At 41.3% G+C, this 22,657-nt stretch overlaps 1 protein-coding gene across 7 annotated transcripts; it reads right to left on the reverse strand.

Moving 5' to 3' along the window:
• Positions 1 to 283: 283 nt before the first annotated feature.
• On the reverse strand, positions 284 to 22,491 carry LOC135484118 (pecanex-like protein 1). Of its 7 annotated transcripts, none has more exons than XM_064765256.1 (35): positions 22,263 to 22,491; positions 21,768 to 21,913; positions 20,420 to 20,625; positions 19,854 to 19,970; positions 18,639 to 18,725; positions 16,667 to 18,292; positions 16,158 to 16,382; positions 15,695 to 15,847; positions 15,362 to 15,557; positions 14,871 to 15,067; positions 14,610 to 14,712; positions 14,289 to 14,312; positions 13,257 to 13,613; positions 12,227 to 12,380; positions 11,960 to 11,992; positions 11,539 to 11,710; positions 11,174 to 11,284; positions 10,740 to 10,831; positions 10,344 to 10,444; positions 9,864 to 9,969; positions 9,433 to 9,688; positions 8,979 to 9,114; positions 8,423 to 8,600; positions 8,003 to 8,111; positions 7,649 to 7,778; positions 6,952 to 7,226; positions 6,459 to 6,712; positions 6,052 to 6,282; positions 5,599 to 5,705; positions 5,170 to 5,317; positions 4,862 to 5,013; positions 4,468 to 4,546; positions 3,974 to 4,248; positions 3,462 to 3,744; positions 284 to 3,185 (listed from the first exon to the last, which is right to left on the reverse strand). In XM_064765256.1, exons 1-35 carry the CDS (start codon positions 22,413 to 22,415, stop codon positions 2,904 to 2,906), a joined length of 7,254 nt encoding a protein of 2,417 aa, XP_064621326.1. In that variant the 5' UTR covers positions 22,416 to 22,491; the 3' UTR covers positions 284 to 2,903. The 7 variants fall into 7 exon arrangements, with proteins under 7 accessions (XP_064621326.1, XP_064621323.1, XP_064621322.1 ...); XM_064765253.1 differs by having other exon boundaries at positions 19,869 to 19,970; positions 21,708 to 21,913; XM_064765252.1 differs by having other exon boundaries at positions 13,257 to 13,601; positions 21,708 to 21,913.
• Between the last annotated feature and the right edge of the window lie 166 nt (positions 22,492 to 22,657).

Genomic DNA, 22,657 nt, shown 5'->3' on the forward strand with positions numbered 1-22,657 from the left:
TTATTGGCCTGGTGACTCTGTCTTGCCCCAAAGATAATTGACAACCCAAGTCAGTATTTAAACTAACTCCCGGAGGTCCAACAGTTTTAACCCACCTGAGCTCTCTTCCAACACAACCCGTGTCTCATTAGTTCCACTGCAACATCATACAAGTTTCTCGGAGGTCGGCATAACCAACTGACTTGCCCTCTCAAAGGCTGGACCCATCTGTCATCAGCCACAACCAATCCAGGAATTAGAATCTCCGATCCATATCATCAAATGAGGGTGTTTGAAAGACAAGTTTCAATTTTCAGGAATTTTATTTCACCGTCGGTCCATACAGCTGATGGCACATTTTATTGACAACTGATTGGCTGAATGTTCTTGGTCAAAATAATACAATAACACTTTACAAGAACTATTTACAAATTTACACTACAAATACCAGCTCAATCGCTGACTATCCATTATTTTGATGTCAGGAAAGATTACCTTCTCATATATCATGACTTATTTTTTGAATGTGCAAATGACACACAATGATTTACCCCCAATTTCTTATACATAAAAGCTTTGAACCACAGAACCTCGTAAGCATGTAAGCCAGAGCTTGAAATAAGCAACAAATGCAGCGTTCTAGAAAGTATATGTATTTCAGTGCAAAATCAACTTGTGCTACTGGTAGCCCATCCTGATCTGGTGTTGAAAGCGATTCGAAAAAGAGCCATATTTGACTTCCATAAGTGCAGAAGCGTACATGTACCGTAGTTCACAAGGTCAGGAGGTGAGAGAGTAGTGATTAGCTGGGCTGATCTAATTGACCAGTGCAGAAAATGCAGTTATACAAATTTTAACCCTAATTTAAGATGAAATGACAGATGTGGTCACTAAAATAAATGAATCATCATGTTAGAAAAAAATTCCGCAGATACATTATGTAGGCAAACTCATGCTTAAGAAAAACATCCACACATGCTTACCAACCTGTACGCCGGTTATCTGAAGCTGTTGCAGGAGACATCCCAATACCAGTACACAAGAAATTTTCTGCTGCAACTAACGCCCTGCCCTTTTGATATTTCAACCTCATCAACAGCCAGCCTGGCCCCCAGAAAGAAATCACACGAGAACATCAATTTCAAGGCTCTGTCATTTTCGCAACCGAGGAGGATGGGAAACCCCACGCAAACTGATGATGTGAAACACAGAAAAGGAATCACCGCTGAGTAGAAGAGGGGGTCAAGTTAGTGCACATCCTCTGTATTCTCAGTTGTTCAGTATAGAGTTCACCAACTGAGGGTAGGGAACCGACCTTAAAACTGGTATGGAATCACAACATCTTGCAAAACAATTACACGGACTCACATCAAAATGGACATGGAATTTTTACATCCTGAAAAACAATTACAATAAGCCCAGGCACTCGTTCTCAATAGCAAAATTCCAAATGAATCCTGAGCAGATGTTTATTTTAGAAAGGGTTGCATTAATGCTGTCATCTTACAAATATTTACATAAAAACAAAGTCCATCATCTTTACTTTAGAAGCAACCGTTCAGTTTATTACCACTACAAATAATACACACAGCCCGGACAGTTCTCAAACTCAGAGAATGATACCCAATTTGCCCCCCCCCCCCCGCCTTATTTGCAAAACCTGCTTCACTGATGGCCCCCAACTACATAGCCTATTGTCATGTAAAACATGACATGTCATGCAAGATCCTTTTCTTCAAATTTATTTACATAAAAGTCACAGCCATTCATCACAAAAATATCAAAGGCACATCACATCTAACGTTAGTTCCCAAAGAATCTCATGCCCTAACCCTCCAAGGGTCAAGGTCACTTCCTATTCCCATCCACCTAAAGTGTATTGTCCTATATATACACAAACAGCTGACTCGCTACTCGAGATATGACAAACCAGCTCTGAACATTGCACAGGAAATATATCAACACAACGCAATTGATGGGGAATGAGAATACTTTAAAAACAAAACCTGAGTTAAAAACACCACATTAAGGGCTTCATCAAGAAGCTGTCTCTGAATAGGGCATATCTGAATAATACAGTTAACTGCGTAACGCCCCCTGGCTAAATTTTCTTGAAGATCCAACTAAATTTCAGATTGATTCAGCAGACTCTAACAAAATGGACCTAGATCACATTTAACATGCCTTCTCCCTCACATTTGATAGCTGAACAAAAAGTAAAACATTAAAGCTACGTAGTTGTTATTCATTTCAACTGAAATAAAATGATGACTGTATTTTTATATACGATGTCATAAGTGTGCCACAAGATAATTTTATCTGGTTGACATTATGGGTTTCTAGGGGTAATAAAACAAACTTTGTCCTCAGCTGATTAAGGTCAAGATTGCCAGATTGTAATTGCACCTGATCACATTCAAAATATATGTACGGTTGGAATAAATTTGAAGCAAGTTACTGAACCTGCAATTGTACAAATGATCACAGATACAAGGCCAGCGAAAGCAGCAAAAGCATGACGGTAAACCGCTGTGGTGGATTTAGGCCTTGCCAATTACTGAATGAATCAATTAGGTTTTGCGACAAACCAACTCGACCCTTTCATCCTAAAATCAAAAAGAGACATCCATTTTTTATATCAGCACCAAGGTTAGTCTCCACTATGAATAGGAACTTTGATAAGCACACAGCACAGTCTTCATTTTACATGTTCATCAATACTCCTTGGAGGACTTTTAATCTGTGCCATGATCACCAGAAGTTCCAACAAAACGTCCAGGTTTTGTATTCATGTACGCATGCACATGAATAAGTATACCCTGGTTACTTATCAATGCGCATGCGTAACTGGGAACAAAATCTTGAACAACTTCTGCTGACTGTGGTGTGATTCAGATTCTTCAAAGGAGTTCTCAGTCCGTGTGCTATACCTCCGCACCAAGATCTGTCACACCAATCTCGGCGATTGGCACATATTTGTCCGTTATCTGTACAAGGAGCACCGTTTTATCCACATGTGACCTCTTGACCTGCTCTCGATGGCAGGGCATCCAGCGGTGGACGACTGTCCCTTCCATCCCTTTCTCCGGCCGCCAGCCATTCCAGTGATTCTTGCCACCCATCTGTCGCCAGTCCTCGTTAGGCCAGAGGACATCGATACGTCTCCCAAGGTTAATGTTGGTGTAGACTTGAGCCGGGTCAGTGATCTGAAATTTGATTTTTTTAAATAAAGATTACTTTCAATGAAGCCAAATCATGACATCATTTCTCCGAGTCAAATGTTTTTCTAGGTCAGCTATCCCAGCAACTGGACTCAAAAGTCAATTTCATTCTATAGAATTTGTCATTCAGGTACATCTGCAACCCAATCTGAACACACAAACCTGGATTCTATCGATTTGAACCCGGGCCTCATTGAGGGGTAGGTAGACGAGCAGTTTTATCCACATTGGGGTACTCAATCTGGGATTGATCATTCTTACCTGAACTCTCTGCATGACTGGCTCTTTGTTTGCAGATGCACTATCCCCGAGTAAACCAGCCAAACTGACGAATGCGGCACTAGGCTTACTGGCTGAGCTCGTCGTGGAGTGCACACTGCCTCGGTTTGCCAGAGGAGGGTGGTTAGGATCCATGACCGTGGGCGTGTTGGTCATGTTCACCTGGTGACCAGGAGTAGCAGGCTGAATCGGACCACAGCCGTACGAGTCGTCAACAGTCACTGAGCCACTACTGGTACAGCTAGCACCACATCTAAGTCTGATCCTGCAACAAGAAGTAAGGAAGAGGTAACACTCTAGTACCAGTCAAAGGATCACCTGGTTTCCTTCCCTTGGCTTAATACATAGGTCAATTAAAAATGTAGATTGTCACACTTCAAAGAGCTTTTGATAATACCTGTCACTGCTAAGCTTTTACTTGCATGGAAAGGTAAGCGGACTTGTATTTCATTATCTTTCCATCAAAGAGACGATTTCCTCATGGTACCACTTACCTTCTCCATAGATTTCTCAGAGCGTTCTTGACTCCATTCAGGCTGAACTCGCCACCAATAATACTCGACAGCTGCGTATTCGTCCCCGAGTACGACGTCGTCAACGGCGACACGTAAATAGGGTAACCTATTGGTTGATCACATGAGGAGTTGATCATGTTCCGTAGCGCCTGCTTGGCATTTTGAATACTGCCCCGCTCTGGGTTACGGTTTCGCAAGAAGACCAGCTCTTGCTGCTGTCCTGCCCACAGGCCTCGCACGCATTCTCTGTTCACCTGAAACGCAAAGGAAATTTTAGAAAACTTTAAAAGACTAACAACTCATATTATATGCTAGGTTAATTTACCATAGTTCCAAGTACTGTCTTTAATAGAGTGGTGTCCTGACTATAGAGGTCAAATAGTTTTTTGAGGTCGATTTGGTACCAAATTTGTGTCCTTTATAGAGAGGTGTCCGCTAGAGCAATGTTCCATTGTACAGTGAAGTTCACCAACCTTGATAATCCTGAAGACCAAGTAGCGTTTGTTCAGCATGATGATCTTGTATTCGTCTGATCCCTCATCAAAGACATGTCTGGAGAAGAAGAAAGTTTGATAGATACTTTAGACTGCCAATGAAATATAGAGAGAAGGGAAATGTTCTGCAGATTAAGTAATACTGCGCTAGAAACTGCAGCCACTCACAGAAGTGAATGTTGAAGAAGGAGAACATGAAGTAAAAACAGTTTAAGAGATGCAAAATTCCAGTCGGAACCCACCTCCAGATTGGCAATTTTGATAGTGGTTGAACACCACACAGGTTGTTGAGGCTAGCCTATGGAATTGAACACCTGATCAGAAAAGCTTTGTCCACTCCAAAGAGATGGGCGGTAGCGTGTTTGTTTCCTACCTTAGGGCAAGAAGTGACTGAGTATTGGACAGGACTGCGTTCCTCCAGGCTGGGTCTGCCTCGTGGGATATGACCATGGATTGCTCATAAGTGGTGATGGCGTCGTACAGGAGCTCATGGTTTTCGTATTCATCTGGGCAGGTGAAGTGGTCCTGTAACAAATAGGAAGTTATTCAGTTCTTCTTTCTGATAAAGTGCCTAAAACATCAAATGTGGCTTTAGCCTCCTGAGGGTGAATGATGGACTGGCCCAACAGATCTTGACAGCCAGAGAATTTTGACAAGTATTAAGTCTAACATGATGATTACCTGATGTAATTTGAGTGACATTCTGACCCCAGGAGCCACAACCCTTCTCAGCATCTCCATGTCACTGAACACCCACTCATCTCGCTCAGATGTGATACGGAAATCTCCTTTGAATAGCGCGTGCAATCCGAACAAGAAGAAATCAACACTGAAATAGAAACAGAAAGCAATTTAGCTAATGTGCTGAGAAACTGAAATCTCTATTGAGCTTGATCCAGTCATGAGTGGAATCTTCCTTTATCACGCCATTGGAAAGAGTTACTTTGAAATTCTTGTCATGACACAGTAAGTTGTTGATAAAATCAGTGGTAACATGACCACAGGAGCTTGTGTTGATATCAAAACACCTTAAGCTCAAGAGGGAGGTTGATAGTACTGTATATCCAGAGATTCTTTAGCTTTGCCATTGGTCTTCATTACTGCACTCACCTGACAGAGGAGTTGTTGTGGGCGGCAGTGTTCAGGGCCCTCCGACCCAAGAGGCTCAAGCCAAAGCAGAGGGAAACTAACGGTGACTCACGGCTACTCTCAACAGTCTGTAAGTGAAAGGGGAAACAATTTTAACAGTCAAATATAAGACTCACAGACAACAGCACAAACAATGTAACTAAACCAAACACTTATCCAAAATCCGGAAGATTTCTTAGCACCAATCAACCTCTAAGGTCATATCTAATCTTATGGGTTGTACAAGTACATGCCAGGGCAGAGCCTGGAATCAGGAACTGGTCGCAGATTTGTTCAGAATTTCGTGCTCAATTTAGAATATTTATCGCCATCACCCTCCGGATCCACCTTTGACATGAGATATTTCATGCTGACCAATGTCTCAGAAATATGCAGCCTCCACACGAATGAAACAACTATAAGAGTGAAACTCACCATCTCTCTTCTTGAGGCACAGTACTGTACCCACTCGTAGTAAATGTTACAGAAGCTATTCTTGGAGACCCCAGAGAGCCGGTGATCGTAGTCCTCATCCACGTGCATATTGAATGTTGGGTCAACATCGGCGTAGTTTTTGTCCAAGTACGGCTTCAATGCTTCTTGGACTGTTTCATTCTCCAGCCACTGCTCGAGTTTAGGCGATCGTACTGTGTAGTAGATGATACTCTGGAAGAAAATGACAACATGATTAGCTATTAAAGTAGAACCTCTCTACTAGGGACACCTTGGGACTGACAAAAGCTGTCCTAATTGAGAAGTGTCCTGATTACAGAGGTCAAATTCATTGTAAATGACCAATTTGGGACCAAATGCAGAGGGGGTCCTTGATAGACAATACTAACCTTTACGTAATATGTGTTTAGCACCTTTCTGAGATCAAATACCTGCAGCATCGACGCTGCACTATTATCCGATATACTGTAGCCCTCCAGAATGTAATCGGTCGCAATCACCTCCCACGCGAGCCAGCGCTGGTTGAATGCAGCATTCAGGGACAGGAAATGAGGGATGTGGCCGGGCTCGCAGCAGCAGAAGCCATCGTCTTCATCCACCTCCATAGTGATAGCCTCCACTTCTCTTTGCTGGCAGTATGTACCTGGACAAAAAAGTTCAACTCAGTCAGGGATGTGTAGCTTGCTTCCACTTTGCGCATGCAATGTAGTTTTATGCTTATGTGCACATATCATCATCAAATCAATCTCATTTGACTCTCACAGCCACATTTCTGACTCTCAAAATTCCCTTAGAGAGTTGAATTGGATCTATGTTCTCTGTCAAAACAACCATGATAACTTGGTGGCTTCGTCTGACAACATCTCATTAAAAAAAACTTACCTCTGAATTCCAATCCTCTCAACTGGAATGTGACTAGACCATTACCCATCTCGATGATATGTACCAATGCATTCAGTTTGTCCGACGCCATAATGAAACAGTCGCCCTGCGCCGTATTCCCCCAGCGACCCATCGTCAGATCGCCGCACAAGCTATGTTGCAGCGACCGCGTGAGGTGCTCGTAAAAGATGGAGTTAAGGTTGTTGTCATCAGCACCAGGGTTACGGTCCAGTTGTGTGGAGAGTCTCGTGTTTGAGTGGTCAACACGCTTGGTACTGAAAGGAGATAGAAGTGATTATAACGAAGGTCACATCCACTTAGCATGATCTTCAGCTCACTTCGGTGCAATCTTAGTTTTTCTCGTTCTTGGTTCCATAATTGACGGATTTACATCTCCAAGGAAAGGAGTGAAGGGAGGGAAATGCTTATTTCTCCAAAACCCTTACCTGAACACCTGCAGCAAGGAATCTTGATCAGAATGAAATATAAACCTTATACCAATTAACACAATAACCTGGCAAAACAAACAAGATAGGTTTCGATCTTAGTCGTTAGACCAAGTGCGTATCAACACAGTTTCCAACACAATCCCTTCTACTGATCAGGAGTGTTTCAACTTTGGCCAAGGCCAGTACCTTTAGGGGTGACTTTTTGTCAAACCCAGTCCGATCTGTTTGCGTACGATGAAAATACTTACTTATAATCTCTTTCCCAGAACTTGATTGGTCTAACATACGAAGTGATGAATATTGCACTACCCAGGAACGGGTTGAGTGGTGTGGAGAAGAAGGCTGAGACAGCAGCCTGGAGAAACAACATGGCAGAGTCTGGACGCAGGTTAAGAAACTAAAGACAAAGTTCGTTCAAACGCCACAACATTTGAGACGATGGCAGGGTGAAAGTGAAAACAAAGCAAAAAGGTCCAGCAGTTAGATTGGAACATTAAGTTTACATTTGTCAGTGCTTCTGCTTATTGTGGCTTGAGAATCAATGTGGGCAGTGTGCTTGCTCTTTATCAGAATTCTAGTTGTGACTTTTCACAAAAGGATACGTGGTACACTGAACGGCTGAGCAAAGGCATGGAATGCTGATCCCCACGTGATCTGCCACGGGGCGATGTAGGTGATGATGAAACGCACTTTCAGCAGGAAATCATAAAACTGAAAGGAAATCAATCACAGTTAGTCTGGATAATTCACTGGATACGCATCTATGAGGCCTCTCATCACTGTACTTATAGAGACTTGTAGATGAATCTTGCCATAGTTCAGAGCAGTTGTCATTTTCAATACAATCAGTCTTACAGGCAAGTACTCTCCTCCATGAGTGCAGTGTGAGCATTAATCATGAGTCTCAATGAGACATGTTGACTATTGGGTATGATTAAAATCTCCGCCATAGGACTGAAATTATTGCTTAGGCAGGTGGAACAAAGAAGAAGAAGATGAAGAAGAAGGTAAAAAAACCCTACCTTATGTACGAGTATGGCTATGAAGAAGTAGTCAACAAGGAATGTCTCGGACGCATAACTAAAGTCGTACTTGAAGAAAAACAGCGCGAATATCAATATGAGGTGCTGACGAGGAGTATCACAGAAGGCACCGCGGAACAGCTTCATGCTGCAAACCACCACCACAGCACAGCCAATACTGAAATCAAGACAAAAATCACACAATTAGTTGAAAGTTTATTTAGATATGAAATATTAGATGAACAGGTGATCATGCTAAGATTCAAGTTAAATATACAATCTTGTCCCTCCCCAGGAGTTCACATCCAAAGAGGTGGGGAACACAATGACATATGTTTTAACTCTCTCATTTGCTTCCATCATTTTGCCGCTCACCGCAGTGATAATTATCGCACATCATTGTGATAGAAGTCTCTTGTTTGCGAGCCCCTTGATGAAACTGGTTTTTCAGATTAAGGCGATACCAAATGACCCCTTGAATACACATGCCCAAAACCTTGAATTTGAATCCCCTTGAAATCAGCACACAGTCAAGAAGAAAATGAAGTCTGCTTACTAAATGCCAAACTTGTCGAGGATTTTTGGGGCAGAGCTGGTTAAGGCACTAAGATAAACTGCAGGGTACATCATGTTCCTCTCGAAGAAACGAAGCCACACATACATCTTCTCAAACCACATCATCTTGGCTGGCTCTGAAAAGGAAAGATCATCAATTTAAAGGATTGGTTTCAATTTTATGACTGGATAAAATTGATTGAGCTCCTTGGCAAAGAAGGGAAGATTAACTTTATGAGAGATGCAAAACCCAGCATGGGTTGACGTTGCTCAATTCAACCTTGGGCGGCAGGGCATCTAAGAGAAGAGAACCAGTATGTAAGCTCTACATATGCTGTATGCTGGTACATTAGACACATCTGACAACTGCTGACCATCATACTCTGAAATGCTTGAAGAAATATATCCCTGAATTCAGTGACATATAACAGAGCACATAACTCAGGAGGCCTCACCTTTGAATTCTGTCTCGTATTTATCATGTTGGTGACTCTTCATGAGTGGATGGGAGCAGCCAAGCCATGGCATCTCCTTCCTGAGTTGAGGCAGAATGTAATGGATGATCACACCAAGGGCGCCGGCCATATAGCACAACACGTCACTCAGCAGCGGCTGCAGTACAGGGCTGCTAAAGGCTGTGCTCACGTGCACGGCAAAGACTAGGACGCTCGCAAAGCAGCAGACGATCAGATCAGACCGCAGACGTTCGTACTGAAATAAACAATGGAGACATTATTAAAACTGGTGACATTGTGATATAGAAACAGGACACCATAACTCTTTTTCTTTATATTATTGTAAGTATCATTGCTGTATCAAGTCTTGCTAACTCAGATTGTAGCTGATGGACTCCATCAGGACAACCTTAAGATGACTTTGAACTTACCACAGAATTCCTGAGTTTTTCTGGGAGGGGGTCAATCATTTCTTCACCCTCTTCTTCTGTCTTCATCCGATTGCGGATACAGGGGATTGAATATTTGATTAGATTCCTGAAATATACAACCAGGTGGTTATGAAATGACCCAAGTTATGAGCCCATACTGCGCCCGATTGATTGTCTAATTGATTGATTGATTAATTGAAGATGCACTCGATGACACCAACTCAAGTCAAACCATTCAGTCAAGCTCTGACCAGCATCTCTGAAAGTTTTCTCAAGAAATGCACCATTTTGTCCCAGATCAAAAATTGCCTCCTTCTGCTCCAGTAAGAGAAAAGCTGGCCTTGAGGATCTACAATGACTTCACTGGCGTGTTTTTACCAATCATTCTAAAACAATGATAGTGCGACTGTCAAAAGCAATGATAGTGAGACTGGCATTTTGAACAAGCTCGCCATTATCTTGATGATAAAACCCACTTACAGCAATGCTGCACCATCACTTGCGGTCCGACTAAGGTGATAGCAGGCAGACACCAGCATTCCACAGTAAACCGAAAACAACACATCTTGACGATCTTTTTCCTGAAATGTAAATTATTATATACCTAGGACCAACAATCACTTTCTAAGACAACATAGTTATCATGAAAGTCAAGAATTACACAAGTGCCTGCAAGAAACTTATGAGTTTTAACTTGGAAAAGTATAAGACTATTCTGTTCCTATTTTGGGGTACACTAAATGTCGAAGAATTTGAAAACACCTCTCAAGGAGTCTAAGGCACAATATTTCTAGAGAATCTTGGTCGTCATGGCAGGGTGGTGTGATACTGAGGTGGTTGCAGACCAGTTTTCCACTGTATGGAATATCAACTTACCCTGAGTCCCCCGTAACAGAATCCATAGAGAAAGGCCACACCAAATAAGCTCTTGAACAAGGAGTACACAGCAGAGGATAAACACGTTGTGGCTGCAAGTGCAAAAAGGATTTACTCATGACAAAACATCAGTTTAGAATGCCCTCAATTGGTTTATATTGCATGATGTTACCAGATACATTCTTCTGTATCTGTATTGTATACTGTATCTGTATTGTATACTGTATCTGTATTGTATACTGTATCTGTATCTGTATCTGTATTGTATTGTATACTGTATCTGTATTGTATTGTATTGTATACTGTATCTGTATTGTATTGTATACTGTATCTGTATTGTATTGTATACTGTATCTGTATTGTATACTGTATCTTGTATTGTACATCAGTATTTTCTCACACTCGCCAACGTTTTGATATATTTGCCTACTCACCTGTTCCACCGAAGACATGAATGTCGATCTGCTCCAGTAGATACTGACCAAACGTGTTCACCTGAGGAAGCAGACCCACAGTGAAGATGATCGGGAAACACAGCAGGAACACTGCAAGTAGAAAGGATGCAAATTACAATATACGACTTCATAATCATGCATGTCACTATCACACTTGATATCGCAATATTCATTGTCATTAATGACTAGCTCTCCCTAAAGCAATAATTTACATCAAAGTTGTTTCTTGCTGACAAGAGCTTTTGGATCCTTTTAGTCACACATGGAAGGTAATACTGGCAGAGAGAATAGGCTTGAGTATACTATATCTGCTATGGAGAGTGCTTTTACTCATATTTACTTACCTATGATCATGTCCCTGGCAAATATTAAGCACCCTTGACTCGTGAACGCCATACCATAGAGAAATATATCAGTATTTACAATAACAGAACTACCATAGTCTAGCAAGAGGATAAGGCTTCCACACAGACAGAAATACACTGGACGGCTGAACGCAATTATGTGGTTATAACCCTGAAAGAGAAGAAGAATAGATGTTCAGCTCAAATAATGTCGGTTTTTATAGCGCTTTTCACTGACCAGGGTCTGTACCAAAGTGCTTTACGACAACTTTGACTATCATAGGTCTCCACAGAGGCACTCTTGGTATCAGTGGCAGCCATCATTTCAGCACACACCTGAGTTCGACCTGTGTTGTATTAAACTGACCAATTTCAGAAGTTTGTTTTTCAATCAATATCAAAAATATAAAGAAATACTTACATGCATGGGAGAAGTTGCATCAGGCTGCACACTCTGAAATTGTAAGTTTTATCAGATTAAAGATCTTGAACACCATTTCAAAGTGAGCCTGGCCTATACTTTGTTGAAAGATCTCTCATGTCCACAGATGAAACTGGTTATCGGTGGGTTTCATATTGATCAAAGGGCGCTGTGACCACAGCAATCAAGCAATTTTCGATGCATACTATCATGATCAAAGGTTGCCACGAGAAGAATTGCATGTTTCTGGGGCGCTTAATGATTTACCTTAATGAGTGAGTACTGGCAACCAGCCATCACAAAACAGAAGACAAAGATCCAGAAATCCTGGAAGAAGTTAGCGGAGAGCAGGAGTATGCCCAGGACACCCACGCAGATGGCTAGGATTATGGCGACGAGGTTCTCAAAGATGCTGGGGTGTCTGAAAGAGAAATTTAATGTTTACTATAAATATTTATACACACATTCAGTATTTTTATACTGACTAAAGCCAGTTTTAGAGCACTTCCACGAAAACATCCTGTATTAGGTTTAAGGAATTGATACCAAATTGGACGTTGGTTGTCTAACCGATCACCCTCAGGGTAAAGCCAAAACGTAAAAACAAAACTGAGACCACATTCGAGGTTTTGAGGGAAATTAAAAAGTTGTCACCCACTGGATATCCGAAGGAATTCTTCCTCGTTGCAATGAGCAGGTTAACGCCATGAAATGTTCTTTCCGACCAGCTGAATTTTTCATTCACGAAAAGCACCAGGCAATGAGGCATGAAATTTGAGACTGTTGCATGGGACCGATTAGGAAAATAATCAAGATGGCTAATGAGGCAGGAGTAATGCATTCATGAATGATGAGATGACCTAGATATTGGACCGGCACAAATTGGGCTCGACTCAGTCAGGTTGTTGCTGGAGGGTGCTACTTGGGATGAGAGATGGGATGATTGAATGATCTCATTAGCTATTTGTATCTAAAATAACACTGCTATGTATAGCCTCGTATTTTTTTCTCCCCGATTATGAGATAGAGGTCACAACAGCCTCATGTTTGGGCGAATCACATTTTCATTGCAAAAACGTCTTTTAAAGATCAGACAAGACTATTGCAACCAAAATATCAGGGCAAAAAGACTTCATGCTCTTGACTACTGTCGAGTGTTTTCGATTAAGAAGTGTACCATGACCTGATGATAGACAATGCTGATACCACCATGTGAGAGGAACTGCAATCACCAGTGCTACTGGTACAAACACAAAACAGACGATCACTAAGATACTGCCAAGAATAGGTGACTTACCTATCAAGGAGAGCCAGCAGGGCCAGCCGATCAAATCTGATCTTCATCCCCTGAGTCAAGCACGGAAACCAGAAGAACTTATAATAGTGTTTAGGTTTCTCCTCCATGTGGTCGATATTATGAGTGTTGTCCGTATCTGTATCGGACGTGTCCGACCCGCCCGCCCGATTACGTCCACTCTCCAGTAACGCCTCCACATAGCTCTGTATGGATGTCCTCTGTGGTCGTACGTTAAATGTCCCGGGCATAAGATCCAGGCCGAGGTGGTCCGGACCGCTGGTCGATTGTTTTGGAGTGTCTAGGACCACGGTTGATCCAGAGTATGATGTGGAGCTACAGGTCTCCCTGTAATTAGACCTATAAAATATGTATTCGAATCAATTGTTTAGAAGAAGAAAGGTGAGAAGAAAACTGCCAATGAAACTAATTATAATGGTCATCCTCCCCATTTTCCAAAATGCAAGAAAATCTCTTAAAGGAAAATTTATGATGGAAATACTCATTCTCTTAACCTTTAAGATGGCACAAGGTGCAGTATCAAAAGTGAGCACAACATCTAGATGTCCTATTTAAAGATTTGTGATGAAAATTTTACATAAATGCATAAAAATTGCAGCAGCAATTTTGCTCTAACCAGCATACATTTGTGTGTTCTATGCAGAAATGTCACACAACATATGGGAAACTAGAGGAAATGTTGCCTAACGTAACAGGAAGCATGATTCTAATAATGACAGTACAACATGGAACAAGAACAGCATTTCATACCAAGTTACTGGTGAACGCTTTCAATGGCTCATCAGTTATAGGTGTGCCAAACCCCAGCCACCTAGGATTCTGGAAAGTCAATTCTGGCCCGTAACCACAATAAATTTGAATCACCATGACCAATGATGATGATGATACACACTTCATTCCACTGAAGTTATTTATTGCAACCAGAATATGGCTAGTAACACCAGTAACAAGTATGAAGAATTTTATGAATACAGGTTACAACAACCGATATGCTATTAACATTGCCCAATATACCTTGGGAATGGTGCTTCTTGGGCCCTGCAAAAACAAGCATGCTTCGAAATCAAGCAAAGCAAAAACTGAGAGGCAGATACTTTTATATGTAGCAAAGAACCGAAATTGTCAGTTTGTACATTGCAATACACCCAATGTAACTTCTTAGAAGAACTGGAGTCGTGATTCATTCTCTTAGAAACTCAAACTTCACAAACTCTAAAGCCAGGCTATTCAAATAGCCTCAATACTACAGAATTATCAAGCAAGTCAAAGAGACTCTCACTCTGTAAGACCAGCATGAATCCAACCTGGTCCCAAAAAGGTCAGGTATAAACCTACCACTTATCCTCTCCAAAGAACTCTGTCAGCTTGTCATGTTTCTCTATCACTCCCAAGGCTACACCACTACTGTTCTCCTCAAATGTATAAGTCAGCCAGTTACCTGAAAATGATCAAGGAAACTGTGTTTTTATCTTTTGAATCCGACGTCAATTCTAAATGACAACAAAAGTGTGAGAGAACAAATAAACAGACTTCTTTGGAAATTTACACGTTCAGCATTTATTCCGTTGCAACTTGCAATCATGACCACGAACTCACCATGTTCATCCTGAAAGCAATGGACAGCACCTTCAGTCGTGTCCTCGTGGGTCTGAGCGAGGTGTCTCCCTGAGTTGTTATGGACCATCGTCTTCAAGGCGTCAGAGGGCGTCCTCCCAATTGAACCAGACGTCGACACGTCCCTCATGGAACCATGGGAACCTGTACTCCTCGTACTAAGCTGCCTCGGTTTCCGTCTTAAGGGGAAAGGAAAGTGTGACAGTTTTAAAAGCCAATTCTTATCAATATGCAAGAGTCCTCCAGTTTTGAAATGTTTTTTAACTTCTGCTTCATCAGGACTTTCATCAACATCATTATGAGTAGAGCTGAAAGCTTTTCTGGCAAACACTCTATACCCTAGTACATCAATATCTGCATGAGATTTGCACAATTTCTGACTAAAGGTTCATGCAAAGTCCAAGATAAAACCTGTTAGTATTGTTTTTTCCAAAGTATTGAAACAAACTCATTCTTGACGCCCTGGTACCTACTTTCTGTCCTTGCTCTTGCTGCTAGGAGACGGAGACGGCATCCCGGCACTGCAACCCGGCAGGAGCGCGCTCATCTCTGATGGGTTGGACGTCGTTGACTCACCACTGGCGCTACCATCTCGCTTCCCTCGGTCTGCAGGGGGACCGCCTTCAGCTGCCTCCACTTTTACTTTGACTGGTTCTTCTTTCTTGTGTTCTGCAAATAAAAAAGCCACACATTAACAAAACAAACAAGATTTTAGACTGATTGATGGAACCCTGACACATCTCCAATCCTGGAGTTAGCACAGCCATCCTAAATCTTTGTTAAAATGAGGGGAAAAATCAACTCACTTCTCAAATCGAGCTCTTGTTTGAGTTTCTTCAGCTCAGCTTCGCACTCGAGGGGATCGTCTGTCTTGTTCAGGATCTCCAGGAGCCGCCTTGAGAGGTCATGGTCAATGACGCCGTGGTCAGGAGAGGTAGGCTGGACTGACTCACCAGTTTCTGATAGGAAAGGAAAAGATCAAAGATCAAGTTATATCCTCATATTGCCAGCACTGAATTGAATAATTTGAAATAGGAATAATATTAGCAGGGATTTGACAGTGCCCAGAGCAAAAATCAGAAAAACATTTCCTGTGAAAATGCATTGCCCTCACTTACAAAATATGCCTCTAAAACAATAACTTTTTGTCCGAGTTTGAAAATTCTAAGTTCTACGGAGAGCTATGGCATAGACCTTTCCATTTCTGCTGTGAAATCCTTTTTCAGGAGCATCAGTCCCCACAATAGAGACTTTGATGCCTCAACTTACCAGAAGTTTTTGATGTCTTCCTTGTCTTTCTTTCCTTGCCCGATCCATCTGACCTCACCACCTTCTTCTTCGGTATGGCCCCAGTCGCCCTCATCTTGGCATTTGGGTCGGTCATGGAACGCTTCCTGGGGTGTTTGTGATGGTGTCGCTTCGCCTCTTCTTCATCTTCATCGTTGGTTAGGGTGCTTGATGACTCAACTGACGGTGACCGGGATCTTGAACTTGCTGGAATGAGAAACACAATCGAGATGATACATCATAGTGTGCACTAGTCTCGAATCTCACTGGAAGAACTTTGATGGAGAGTCTACTTGATTCTCCATCTTCCATTTTACAATTTGAATATGCATAATGCAATTTTAAACATGATTACATTGCTCACCGCAAAAAAACCCCAAATATTAGAATCTAAAACAGAACAATGATTTATTCAGAGCTTCAGTAGAGAGATGTTAAAAGCTTGACATGTAAAGAATCTGAACATCGAAAGCGAGAACACAATTTGTTACCTGACGATGAGTCTGTATCTGAGAAGAGCCAATCAAGACCCACCACGCTGCTCTGATGAGACGACGTTGGTCGGCTGTCGGGCGAGTTCTTGAACAGCAAGTGTAAGATTCCGCTATCTCGCTCCTTTTTCTTATCACCACTGGAACCAGACAGGTTTATATTCTGCTCTGTCAACGTCTGCGTCGATTCAGATTTCTTTTCCTCTTTTGATAAAATGTTTCGAATTTCTTCAAGTTTCCACGACGGACTTGAAGCTCGTCTATCACCCGTTATGAAATCTGTGTGATCTCCAATGCTCGATTTACGACTAGTTGAAGTTCCCGTGTGAAAACTCGGCGTGATGCTCCGCGAACCAGAGCTAGCAGTCCTCATCGTGTCACTATCGGACGATAACCGATGCGAATCGTCCAATCTCAACCTCTCAATCTCTCCAGCAGGTAAGCAAGAACTATCAATCGAGATCTGCGAGACCTTTCTCCTAGAGCGTCTTGAACCTCTAGAACGTGTCGACGACCTAAAACTAGAATTTCTACTCCTATCACCTGTGTTCGCCCGCTGGCTTTGGGTCCGATTCCTAAAAGATAATGTCCGTTCTTTTAACTTAGGCGGCTTCGAGCCAGCTCCAGTACAGTCAGAAACTGCCCGGTGTAGAGGCTCCTTATGCCATCTTGGTTTGGACTCATCTTCTACTTTACAGGTATCACGAAATAAAGATTTGTTAACAGGCAAATCATCCACGCAACACGCTATGTCACTTTTAATTGCCTCCTCGTCAACCTTATCACGACTACCTTTTAACCTGTCAAGTTTTTCATGTGACTTTTTCACACTATTCAATCGTTCTAAAGACTTTTTAGAGCCTGATAACTTTTCGTGGGAGTTTTTACCAGTCAGTTTTTCATGGGACTTTTTACCACTCAGTTTTTCGTGTGATTTTTTCATACTGCTTTTTCGTTTCGGCGAGTTCTTTGGTGAGTCTGTTTCCTTAATGGAAGCAATGTTGGGGCTGTTTGATAATTTACTCATAGCACCATCCCCGTCACCTCCTATCTTACCCTGCCCGTCATGGTCTAAATCCTGACTATCGGACAACTTCGACCCTTCTAAAAATAACTTAATACTGGTTGCTTCAGATGTAGGGCTGCGTTCTTCAGATATCGACTCTCGCTTCAAATTCAACCGAAATCGAGGCTGTTCTGACAATGAACCACGTTTTAAATCTAATCTATATTTAGGTGTAGTTGGATTTTCCGCAACACCGGGCACTCCAGTCATAGATATTTCTACCGGCAAGGAATATTTCCTCCCCGGAGTCACAATTTCTAATGAACCTCTGCGATCACCACCGAGAGAGCTAGTATCAGCATCTAAAGTACTTTTTGCCCTTTTGAATGCACGTCTCTGTTTTCGATTACGTGGGAACTTGGGAATATCAAAATTTCCATCAAATTGCGATGCCGATACCTGCTCACCAGTCTCCTTGTCCTTTTCTGGAGCAGACGTTATCAGTTTATCCGTACTCCTTGATAAAACATCACCTTCTCCTTGTAATTCACTTGTCCTGTCCGTGGACTTGCCAGGACGATTCCTCGGTGAATCCTGTGGGCTTTCATTTCCTTCTGCTTCTGCAAACAATAAGATGAATACGTAAGCTTTGCTACATATACAGCTCTCTTGAAAAGCTCTTTCTCACTGGTTGATGATTGGGAATGAAAGACAAGGCTGATTACTGGAACAATTATGGTGCGAGTCATCTATATTGGTTTTAATACGAATTTAAAAAGACCGACTCCAGCTCCTACTGACCTATTTTACTGACTTTTACTACGACTGATTTAGTCCCGACCACAAATTGCTGACAGAAGCTTATCATCAGGTCTCCAAAAGGACAAGGTCTGAAATTTTACGACACTTTCTCTTGAACACTTATAGTAATAACTTCTTCCAATGATATGTTAGAACTCAACCTACCATGACTAGATGCAGGGTTGATCACAGAATGCGTGTGAAGTGTTGGTCCTTCTTCTTCAGTCTCGAGAGCTTTCTCAGGAGTCACTTCTGAAAGATAGATTTTCAATTTGTTAAATGGGTGGAAAAATTCAAAGTCACGTATTTGCTCTGATTTATTTATTTGTTGTCAATTGCAGTTTAAATTCTGAAGAGCACAGTATCTTTCAAAGTTTTGCAACCAATAATGGCTCCAGCAAAAAATCTGCTTTCTTTGGCCAAAAAGATATACATGTACCTATATTTGCTCTAATCACCCAACAAACTAGACTTCTACACTTGCTAACATCACAGATGAGATGTAAATATGTAGTCTTTGTTTTCACTGTCTGTATGAATGATTCAAACAGAGGATATGGTCATATTGTCTTTTATTTGTCCAACAACCTAGAACGCATCGATGGTGACCTTTGATTTAGAGCACCCTTTTGAACAGTTTTGAAACAAAACCAAGATGGGGCTACACATGCTCCGTATTTACAACCTACAAACTACAACAAGTACAAGCAACAACATACAACACTCCACCATGAGAGAATCAACATGGCAATAAGTAGCACTGATTTTCACTAGGGCATGCGTCAATGAAAATGATGTCTAAGCTCAAGACAAAATTGATGATCCATTTCTGACACAACAATGCAATACCCGAGTGACAGTCGGTGCCACGTATTAATGGTGACAATAGTTTTGCTGACCAAGTACCATTTTACAAATATAGGTTTAAAAGAAGGCAATAAGCTTGTACAGCTATCTGTCATAAAGAGAAGATTCTACTTAATAGCATATCTCTAACTTATTCTTGTCAGTTACTTGATAGAATTTTCAGCCAAGACCCTGTATAACATCATTGTAGTCCATGCAGTTTTAACCCTCCACCAAAATCTAGTGCCAGTGCGAGGAAGGTAATCATGCAACTGACCCACCAGACTGAGACTAACGGCCACCAAATAAGATATTGGTGATAGGAGAAAGTGGAGATACCTGACTTGCAGTCGCCATCCACAGAAATTTATCAAAGCCATCTTCCTCATTGGTACAATGACATTTTTGGGGACAAAACATCCCTATTTGGATTCTTTTCTTCAATATTTCAAAATCTCAGTCCTCAGGCCAATCAGGGGGTGCTAATAGAGTATCTAAGTCCATTAAAAAACCATGGCCATGCCAATACAGTACCTTTACACAACTCACCAGACTCAGCTGGTTTCGTGATCTCAGCAAGTTTTAATTGGAGCGATGATAAAGAATCTGTTGTATCTAAACTATCATTGCGATGGACATCTACTTTCAGGTCTAGAAATGGAAAAATCAACACAAAATTCTTTCAACCAAACCAAAAACCATTCACGTTTGCAGGAAAGGACTACTCTTGTGTGAGACATGATACTATTCACGGATACATGAAGCCTGGTGAAAATTACTTACATCCCGTCATACAACATTTGGCACAACACAATCAAACAGCGGCTCTAATTTCAAATCTACCGTTGACTCAGTCGTTCCAATCATCCTTTTCATTTCTAGGTGAAGCCAAACTCTCAAAACGGAATTGAAAGGCTCAATAACCTCAAGCCAATTGGAACTATGTGAACAGAGGGAGTGTTGCACATCTAGAGCATTGGCATGGAACACTACAATCACAAGCTTCTCACAAAACAACACAAGCAAAAAAACACTAGATCACGTCAGCGGTTCACATTCCATGCAACTCAAACATCTGGTCTGAAAATGATAAAACTTACCATGCACACTCGAGTTTTTCCTTCTAATGTCATCTTTGACTATTTTATTGATGTACTCCATCGAATCCACTGGCGTCGACCGATTTTTGGCATCTTTGCTGTCAACCACGGAATTCCTTGAACTGCACTGCACCGGCGGGGTAAGGTTTGGCTGACCCTGACCATCGAGGGTGACTAGTTCAATCCCATCAGAGGTTTCTTGGATACTGTAAAGAAAGTGCTTCGTTAACCAAAGATTGCGACATTCACCCACTAAGATATACAAAATGTGCTCAGTTTATGACCATATTAAATGATATGAAATTGTTCATTTCCATTTCAACAAATGATTCAGATTAGAAAAATGCTAGTCAGATACTAGCTACATGTGTAATAATAAATATCAGCAGTGAGAAGTAACTGAAAACCTATAATTTACATGTAGTCAAAGTGACTACAAAGTGAAAGTAACCAGAACCACACCATCAAACAAGGCACTACAAGTACAACATGATTGTGGCTCAATCATAGGGGTCACACCTTAGTCATACAATAACAAGCTAATCAGAACATAAATGGCCCTGGCAGTTGGAGTTTGGACCCTGTTTGAGATTCGGATACAACCAAAGTTTATGATGAAAATATAACACCAACTTGGGATATGTTAGAAGAATAATGTATACGAGGAACTGGTTATAAAGGTAAAATTTTACAACACAACACCGAGTAGGTAGGGGTTACCAAAATGTGTGCACAAGGGTATGATGACAATGACATGGGCATTGGATTTTTGAGAGAGCAAGTTCATGAAGTTTAAGTCAGTTTCAAAATTCCATCTCCCTCAGAATTATTTCAGAGACAAGAAGCAAGCTTAAATCGAGAGCAAGGGAATTCAGATTCAAAATAAAAGATGTTGCTACATGTCAACCTGTATGTAGTACTGAAAATAATCCTTCAGACATGCAAAAGATTCTCCATCCAAGAAACAAGGTCTCGGCAACTGCAAGTGCACAGTATTCAATAGGCTCAACAGTGGGGAACGCTTCAATATTTTAAACACCATCTCAAGAGTAAAGATGAAGACCTATTACTGAATCTATAAGAGTAACTCAAAATTACCACATTACCCATTATGCGGGCAGGTTGAGGTGGACTGTACCTTGATTTGCATGGGCAGATAGACTCAGGTGCTATAACATTAAACAATCCAATGTCACAACAACATCAAAAATAGTCTCTGCTGGACCCAACCCTATTGCATATCTTTACTCATGAGGATGTCTTATGTTGAACCACCCCTAACACTAACCCTTGTGCATCATTCTTTGGACCACATGTACTGCTTTTTCGACTGCTGTTTTTGTCTGACCTGTTACTATCATCTTCACTGTCTTCGATCACCTCGCTTGTGTCATACATATGGTGTAGACGATGGTTGACAATCTTGATTGAGGTGAACACGGACGCTATCAGAATGCAGTAGACTGTCCACACAATGGTGCTGATTGGCAAAGTCTGAAAAGGATAACATTTTTAAACCTAACGTCATAAAAATTAAATGCAATTTCCAAGACGTTGTAGATTTATTGATTGAGTGATGTTGCACGTTGTTCATTTCAGCGAAGGATCAACATCCAACATGTCATTGACTTTTTTAATAGTGTTCAGTCATGTCATGTCAATTTCAGTTTATTCATCAGCTGGATTGCAGATTCTATAAACCTGAAATGCCCAAAAAGCTAACACCATGGCAATCAATAGTGTCAGATAGTGTACATGTTACAATAGGTAATTGAATGAATGCATTATGAACCAGTTGTGAATAAAAACTGAGATCAAATCGACCATCGCAGTTGACACTCACCAAATACAAAATGAATGGGAAGAGCAAAAGAAAAAGCCAGAGATACAAATGGAGTGTGTTACAAAAGATGCTCTGGTGAGGATCGTAGAACCATCCCCCCGTCAAGGACGCCCACAGTCCTTGGCGAAGAATTTCTAAAGCGTGTGATACCATCGTTAGTCTGGTATTTTGGCAAATATGGGGGAAATTTTGGGGTGGAAAATCATTTTTGATCAGTAAATTTCTTCCTCTTTTGCAGACATTTTGGAAAACGTAGTCCCGGGATGAAGGAAATCATAATAATAATAATTTTCATTTTCGTCAATAAAATACATAAGACAATAACGTGTTACAGTAATTAGTAGTTAATTGATTGCAGTCATATAATGTCTAAGTTACGCCAATATGACTTTATT

This window comes from Lineus longissimus, chromosome 3 (genome assembly GCF_910592395.1).
Source record: "Lineus longissimus chromosome 3, tnLinLong1.2, whole genome shotgun sequence".
Taxonomy (NCBI): Eukaryota; Metazoa; Nemertea; class Pilidiophora; order Heteronemertea; family Lineidae; genus Lineus; species Lineus longissimus.

Bases quoted from the DNA above. Each gene is read 5' to 3' on its own strand.
- LOC135484118 (XM_064765251.1), bottom strand. From the start codon at position 22,415: ATGGTATCACACGCTTTAGAAATTCTTCGCCAAGGACTGTGGGCGTCC. The intron at 20,626-21,707 runs GTTAGTGTTAGG...CTTTCTTTACAG, and splicing joins CCAAAGAATGATGCACAAGG to TATCCAAGAAACCTCTGATG. The intron at 15,848-16,157 runs GTAAGTTGAGGC...CTTTCCTATCAG, and splicing joins GAAGACATCAAAAACTTCTG to AAACTGGTGAGTCAGTCCAG.